General features: G+C 31.6%; 1 protein-coding gene across 1 annotated transcript; it reads left to right on the plus strand.

Moving 5' to 3' along the window:
- Positions 1 to 2,160: 2,160 nt before the first annotated feature.
- LOC132636495 (NAC domain-containing protein JA2) lies at positions 2,161 to 4,813 on the plus strand. The gene is made up of 3 exons (XM_060353391.1): positions 2,161 to 2,491; positions 2,999 to 3,267; positions 3,788 to 4,813. Exons 1-3 carry the CDS (start codon positions 2,311 to 2,313, stop codon positions 4,388 to 4,390), a joined length of 1,053 nt encoding a protein of 350 aa, XP_060209374.1. The 5' UTR covers positions 2,161 to 2,310; the 3' UTR covers positions 4,391 to 4,813.
- Positions 4,814 to 8,658: the final 3,845 nt, after the last annotated feature.

Genomic DNA, 8,658 nt, shown 5'->3' on the forward strand with positions numbered 1-8,658 from the left:
AAAGAAGAAAAAGAAATACGCAAAGAAAAATATCTCAATAATATAGAAGGACCAAATTGCTATATAAAAAAAAATGCACAACGTGTCACGCATAGATGACATCTTACAAGATTTTTCCTGTGCACTCGCTTTCGCATCCCAATAATTATAAAGAAAAAGATACTACCACTAACTCCAAATAAACGCTAGCCCATTATTTATTGTCCACGTATTTGCGCGTGGCCCATAAATTGAGATGGACAAAGTAATCGTTATTAGTTCTTATAAAAGACAAATACATTTTCATCACTTTCATTAATCCGCAATTGGAAAAAAGAAAAAGAAATGAAAAATGCAAAAAAAATCACAAAAGACAAGAAAGAAGAAAAAGAAATACGCAAAGAAAAATATCTCAATAATATAGAAGGACCAAATTGCTATATAAAAAAAAAAATGCAAACGTGTCACGCATAGATGATATCTTACAAGATTTTTCGTGTGCACTCGCTTTCGCATCCCAATAATTATAAAGAAAAAGATACTACCACTAACTCCAAATAAACGCTAGCTCGTTATTTATTGTCCACGTATTTGCACGTGTCCCATACTCCTTGTATCCTCCCACTAAGCCCACAAAACTCCAAAAAAAAAAAGGTTACAAGAGTGTAAAGAAATATCTACATTGGTCAACTTATTCACAAAGTAATAAATAAAATTATTAAAAAGTAGTATTATTTAAGTTGATAAAATAATATTCTTTTGTTTTAATTTACTCAAATGAGTTCGAAGTACAAAGAAAAGAACACTTGTTTTGTGAATTCGAAATAAAATACATGTAAGTTCACATAGTTAAAAATACAAATACTTAAAAGATTAAATCTCCTAATAATAACAATTGCTGAAGACCGTAAAAATAATTCGGTGCTTCGTACGGGGAAAATGAAAATATGATTCAATCAGATTCACATAAATTTCACGATTTCCTTGGTAGATAAGTTCGATGACTCAGCGGCGATGCAGAATTGAATTTTTTGCCTATATTATATTATTACATAAAAAAATAGAATGAATGGATCAATTAATTCCCTGTCATAGGTTAAAATTCTTGAGATAATGTATGTCCATTTTTAGTTGTTCATATTTGATTTGACACCTTTAAGAAAATACAATGCTAAATATTTGTTTGGCTATGATAATTTTTCACTTTTTTTTATTTTTTTAAAAATCTTGATCATAAAAATTCAAAATACAATTTAAAGTTATATTTGAAATTTGAAAAATACCTAAAATATTGTTTTCATTTTTTTAAAAAAAATCTTTTTCACTTTCAGTACATTGAAACAACTAAATATTCTTTGGTAAAACTATAAGCAAACACAATTTCAACTTCAACTCTAACTTTATGATTCCAAATGAATTGAATATAATGAATTCAATATTGGGGAAATGACTATAGTTAATAATAGGGGTAAATTATAAATTAAGTGATATATTATCTCTTAATTTTTCATATTGACAAGTAAAAATGAACGGAATAGTACTCCCTCCGTTCCATAATAAGTGGTGTTTTCGATTTTTTATTTTGTTCCAAAATAAGTGATGTTTTAGAATTTCAAGAAGAGATTGATCTTATTTTTTTAAACTTATCCTTATTTATAATTAGGAATCATTAAGTAATTCTTATTTTATTAGATATTAATTAAGGATATGTTAATAAAAATACTTATAATTTTTAAGAAATGGATAATTTATTAAAGATTGTGCATAAATTAAAAACATCACTTATTATGAAACCGTGAGAGTAATAAAATTCAAGCAGCCTTTGCCTCTTTCTCTTCATCGGTTTCTTCGAAGTAATAATAATCCCCTTTTATCTCAGGTGAAAAGTGCACGCGCAAACACAAAGATCCATTGTTCTAGAACTACATGAGAGAGTGCCACGTAGTAGGGGACCTCAATGACTTTTTACTTTACTTTTGGCACCCTTTAGCTTAGGTTCATGCATTTGCTCCAAGTCTTCACTGCTTGATAAGGTCGGCTACTAAAGGCCTAACTTTTTTATACGTGCCACATTTTAGAACTATCAAGACTTTATGGGTCCTAAGAAAATGACAACAATACTTATCTCATTTTCTACTTTCGTCCATATTATATTATTATATAAACCCCAACAATACCCCATTTCCAAAAGAAAAAAAACTTTAGGGAATTTGAGAATTAGTTTGATTATTATTATTATTATTATTATTCTCATCATTTCCATTTTTCTCTGTGTTTTTTTTTTGAGCTATTTGATTTGTTTCTTTAGGCTAAAATAGAAAAGTTCTAAAGATGGGTGTTCAAGAAAAAGATCCTTTGTTGCAATTGAGTTTGCCACCAGGGTTTCGATTTTATCCAACTGATGAGGAGCTTTTAGTTCAATATTTGTGCAAGAAAGTTGCAGGCCATGATTTCTCTCTACAAATCATTGGAGAAATTGATTTGTACAAATTCGACCCTTGGGATCTACCTAGTAAGTTTCAAGTTTTATTCCCTATGTTCCAATGCATGTTGTGTCATTTCATTGAGCACAAATTTGAAGAAAAAAACCTATTTTGATCCGACACGAAGTTTAAAAAATAAGAAAAAATTGAATTTGTAATCTAAAATGAATCGTAGGCATTTGTGTGATTATAAATAACTTTACTACGAGTAAAATAAAAGTTTCACTTTTAATCTTTTTCTATATATAGAAACATGCCTTTTTGGGATGAAAGTGTCTCACATAACTTTGGGGAGAGGGGGAAGTAAACTCTTGAAACTTTTTATAGTCATAAATATACTAGTAATAAGATTTTTGTAGCTTTAGAAAGATGTCGAAGTTTGAAGTTAAGGTTTCAGAATATAAAGACCCTGATAGCCATCCTTTTTTGAATGAAATAATAAAAATAGTTTTGAATATACGAAACGATTTTTTTTTTTTTTTTTTGTACCATTCAATGAGTTTGTTAATTGATGATTTTGTGTTTGATTTGTATAGGTAAGGCAATATTTGGAGAAAAAGAATGGTATTTTTTTAGTCCAAGAGATAGAAAGTACCCGAATGGATCTCGACCGAATAGAGTTGCCGGTTCGGGTTATTGGAAAGCAACGGGTACTGATAAGGTCATAACATCACAAGGAAGAAAAGTTGGAATTAAGAAGGCTCTTGTGTTTTATATTGGTAAAGCACCTAAAGGAACCAAGACCAATTGGATTATGCATGAATATAGACTTTTTGAACCTTCAAGGAAAAATGGGAGTTCAAAGGTAATTTTGCAACTTAATCTTTTTTTGTTTTCATGAAAAATTGCAAATTTAGTCCCTCAAATATTCACAAATTCTAATGAACCTTCAACTAATTAGAACATGCACCTTTATTCCCATTTCTTGTGCATCATCACAAATTTAGTGAATTATTAATAGTTAATCTATTTAATTGCTGCGTGTTTGACTGGGCATAGATTTCAAGAGAAGATTAAAGCTTGCGGTTCAAAATAAATTATAAAAATTAAGGAGGCTATAAATCATTTCATTACAGGTAAAATGAGAAGTTCTAATAAAAAAAGAATATCACATAAATTGGGATAGATGGAGGATTATATAATGAATATGTACATGGTGACCAAGAAGATACATTTTAATTGATGGAGGTTAAATTTGCTTAGTCAGATAAAACCAAGGCTAAAGTCAAAATTCTCAATAACTGGAGGACAAAATGTGCAATTATACTCCATTTTCAATTGTCTATTGCCATTTCTGATGTGCATCTTGTTTTTGTACATTTCAGCTAGATGAATGGGTTCTCTGTCGAATTTATAAGAAGAATTCAAGTGGACCAAAACCCTTTATGTCTGGTTTACACAGCAGCAATGAATACAGCCATGCTGATTCGACTTCTTCGTCATCCCAGTTCGACGATATGCTCGAATCGTTACCGGAAATGGACGATCGATTTACTAACTTGCCGAGATTGAACTCGCTCAAGACAGAAAAATTCAACCTCGAACGCCTGGATTCAGCGAATTTCGATTGGGCCATTCTTGCGGGGCTCAAACCTATGCCAGAATCGGGCCCCACAAATCAAGCTCCAGGCGTTCAGGCTCAGGCTCAGGCTCAAGGTCACGTCAACATCCACAACCACAACAATAACAATATGAATTTTATGAACGATGTTTATGTTCATCCTACAAATTTCCGAGGTAACACAAAGGTTGAAAGTATTAACCTAGATGAAGAAGTTGAAAGCGGGATCAGGAATCAACGGGTTGATAGACCAGGTTACTTCCAACCGAGCCTAAATGGATTTCCTCAAACCTATACGAATAACTGTGTTGACCAATTCGGAATCCAGTGTCCGAACCCGACATTGAATCTGGGATTCAGACAGTAGACTTTATATACACAAAATTTGGATTTGGATCTCCTCATTGTCCTGTCTACCGAGTCGTGATGCTGGATTCGAAGAACAGGAATTTTTTGGTGGACAATTACAAAAGCAAAATTAAACTGTCTTCGGATGCAAGTTGTGCTTGAAGCCATTACGCTAAAGGCACATCTGCCTGGGCGTCATGTCATGCATCATACGCAGGCAATATATGCAGGGGAGGTGTATATTCTTCTAGGAATTGGGCTTATAAAGTTTGTACATTTCCAAATTTAGCTGTGTTCTGTAGTTCTTGCATTTCTGTAGAAAGGTAGAATATAGAAGTTACTTTTATGCTCTGTTTTGTACAATCCTCATGTTTCAACCTAAGATACTACTACATACTTAATAGATGGAAAAAGCAATACAATAAAGACTTCATTCCATTGATGTCTCTGCTACGATAATCAGAATTAACTACTGGTCTATTTTTATTCGACATATTATGACTGGATGACTTTTAAATATTAAATTGGTTTATATATAGTGTAATGTCTTAATTGAAAAGTTGATTTAGTACTCCATGGGAGCAATAATTATGCAGCAAAAGAATAGAAAGCTTACAATTAATCTATACACCTAATGTGTGTATGAATTCCAACAAGACAAAGTAGTGTGCTCATTGTCATATCATACAGCCGACTCATGGTAAAAGGCGGCACTAAGTTCCAAGATCTTACTCTCCATATTAGTTACTATCATGTTTCTTTTTAGAAAATCAATTATCATTCTGAAGCGAAATTGAATTCGATCAATTTAATATTTTATATTATTTTTAAAATTTATATATCAATAAGTAGTACTTTTATGTTACTCTAAAGTCAAATTGGATTCGATCAATCTAATATTTTATATTATTTTTAAAACTTATATATCAATAAGTCCAACTTATATGTTATATTTATATGTGGTTATAGATTATCTCATCAAGAATAGATAGGAGGTTTAAAGTTTGTGCATAATATACAACATATCATTCATTGTAGATAGCCTAAAAATAAAAATGTATTACATAAATTGAAACAGATATTAGTGTGACTATAAATCATTTTGTTTGACTTGACATTTTCTTCCTTTGACTGTTCTTTAATTGGTTGGTATATATTTTGAGATGTTGCCGATACTAAGCAAGTATCTCAAAGACTGATCAGGCTACGTGAGGCTTAGGCGCAAACAACATTAATTTATGTCGATGCAAATTGTGGCAGCATGTAATACCAGTAAACATTCAATGTAAAGTAAATATTAAATTTGGGATAAGAATTAAAGCTTTAGAGTCTATATTAAGCCCGTCAACCGGTTTAAACCGGTAACCGGATCGATAAAACCGGAACCGGTAAACCGGTTCCGGTCAACCGTTTAATATATATCGATCCGGTTTCATTTTTTTTTGGAACCGAAACCTGTTAAAGCGGTTAAACCGGAACCGGTTAAATCGGAACCGGACGGCGGTCCACCGGTCAGAATTAAAAATATATTTTTTTTAATGTAGCTGTTGGGACGTGGGCTGGACAGTTGGCCAACGGTCCATTTGCAAAAATGGTCGTTGCCAAACGGTTCCAAACCCCCATTTTGGCCAATCCAATCCCCCAAACTTTTTTTTAACACTTTAACCTATCCCCACCCTTATATAAACCCCTCTTCATTTCCATTTTAATCCACACCAATTCACTCTTCTCTTTCTCTCAATCTCTCAATTATAGTTACTTTGCAACAATTAGCCACTTTAAATTTCTCTCAATTAAATATTATAAAGTCTTATTCTAGTTTCAATTATTAATTTTGCAATTATAATATTGTTGGTGGAGTTGGTGATTTTGCAACAATCCGAAGTAGCTTTGGTGGATTTGCAATTCTAGCCGCCTTCACTTTGTTGGAAATTAGTCCGGCAATTTGGTATCTTCGTTCCAACTATATCTTTATTTTTCGCTATTTATAATTTACGTAATTTAATTTGTTGCAATTTATTTTCTTGTGATTTATTTGAGTGTGATTTAAATAAATTCTATTTAATAATGGCGAAGAGATTTAGACGTAGTGCCGGTAGTAGTGGTATTGTTAGGGGTGGGTTTGATGAGGAAATATTTGTGAACGAAAACACATAATTTAGGTATTGATGTTAGTGGAAACAATCCACTTTTAGATCACGAGGCAATGCAACAACATTATACCGACACTTTTAATGAAATTGATGATGATAATGATGATGAAACACAAGCCCCCGAAAATCTCATAGGAGATACAGGTCCTGCACAATCACATACACAAGATAAACCACCTAGCACTCGTAAGCCAACCGCTAAAATTTGGAATTTTATGACTAAGGATAAGGAAAGCCAAACAGCTAAATGTACCATAGTCGACAAGTATTTGCTTTTAGGCAAGGAACTAATAAGGATGGTGGAAGGGGTACACTAAATAAGCATATGAGATTTAAACATATGGATGTTTGGGGAGAGCAAACGGGTTCAAATGTGGGGGGTATTCAAATGACGATAGACCCACGAACCAGTAAAAAATTTAAGTATGACAAGAAAAAAGAGCGTGTAGAAATAGCTAAAATGGTACCTTATGATTGTTTACCATTTCCCTTTCCTTCGGATTTGGGATTTGTTACTTACATTCAACGTTGTTATAATCCGTTATTTGAGGGTATTCCTAGAAGTACTTGTAGAGCGGATGTTATAGATTTGTATAAAAAGTATAGATTTTATTTGCGCCATGTATTTAATTCTTTAAATTGTAAAATATACTTAATTTATAAAATACGAATTTATAAACTTAGAAAAAACTTAAGCTATAAATGACTTAAGTTATAATATATAAATTATAACTTATAAGTATACATATAACTTAAACATATATATATAATTTATAAGTATATATAGTATACATATAACTTAAACATACATACACACACACACAGATATATATATATATATATATATATATATATATATATATATATATATATATATATATAAAAGTTATATAACCTAAGTATATTGATATATATAAGTATATTCTTAGTATATTTTAGGTACATGTAGTATAACTTAAGTATATAACTTAATATATATATATATATATATATATATATATATATATATGCTGTATTGCTGTTAGTTAGTAAATATATAAACTTTACTTATAAAGTTATATAACATATGTAAATATACCTACAACATACTAATAAATACTATAATATATATATACTATAAAAAAAAAAGAGGTTTTGGACAGTTTCGAACCGGACCGGTCCGGTTTGCATTTTAGTTCGGTAAACCGGAACCGGTGGCCGGTTCCGATTTTTAAACCAGAAACCAGCCGGTTTATTAACCGGTTACCGGTCCGGTTCAAACCGGTTGACGGGCTTAGTCTATATAGTATGAACCTAGACTAATATACAAGATGAGTTGTGATAATTTATTGTAAATATAAACTTACATGTGTAATAGGCGCTCGTACAGAATCATGGTGTAAACTATCAAGATTTTGAGTTTATAAGTTCGGAATTCTAGTTGTAATAAATGTATTGGGTTCTAAATTAATAATTTATACATATTCCATAATTTTTTTTAATAAAACAGAGTTTGCACTAAAAGCCAAAGCTAATGAATTCAGCCGAACCCGCGATCAATGAACTAGCTTCACCCCTGTGTAAACTAGTTGTTGCATCATTTATAGTGCTAATAAAATTAATGAGAATAAAAAGGCTAATTCAGTATAAGTTTTGTTTTGTTTTTTTTTTTTTGGGGGCGCGGGGGGTGGGGGGGGGGGGGATGGGTGGGTGTTTACCACCCAGTTTATGGTATCTGTTGTGAAACCCAATTAATTTGAATTTGCACTGGAAAGTCCTATTTTAGAGGTAAAATGCTCTCTATCTAGGCGAGTTCATTCCTACTGTCCGAACATGAAAACTTCTATTAAAAATAGAAAGGTATTTGCCATCCATCGGACCACAATTTTTGATGACTGTTAATGTTGGGTCTTTGAGTTCGATCCTATCCTCATTCATAGTCGTGGGAGGAAAAACTAAAATTGTAAATTCCGAAGACAAAATGGTCAAAATATTCAAGTTATTTTACCATTTGTGTTTTCATTTTTTAATGGAGTTCCTCGGAGGGACTTTTTTTATCATTGGTAGCAGGCTAAAGACTGAGTTAAGTTTGAAAATAACTGCCAAACTTTCAGTGGTAATAAATTTTCCTTCTTTTCAACAGTAATCACATTAG

The sequence above is a fragment of the Lycium barbarum genome, chromosome 4 (assembly GCF_019175385.1).
Source record: "Lycium barbarum isolate Lr01 chromosome 4, ASM1917538v2, whole genome shotgun sequence".
NCBI lineage: Eukaryota > Viridiplantae > Streptophyta > Magnoliopsida > Solanales > Solanaceae > Lycium > Lycium barbarum.

Bases quoted from the DNA above. Each gene is read 5' to 3' on its own strand.
- LOC132636495 (XM_060353391.1), top strand. From the start codon at position 2,311: ATGGGTGTTCAAGAAAAAGATCCTTTGTTGCAATTGAGTTTGCCACCA. The intron at 2,492-2,998 runs GTAAGTTTCAAG...TGATTTGTATAG, and splicing joins CGACCCTTGGGATCTACCTA to GTAAGGCAATATTTGGAGAA. The intron at 3,268-3,787 runs GTAATTTTGCAA...TGTACATTTCAG, and splicing joins GGAAAAATGGGAGTTCAAAG to CTAGATGAATGGGTTCTCTG.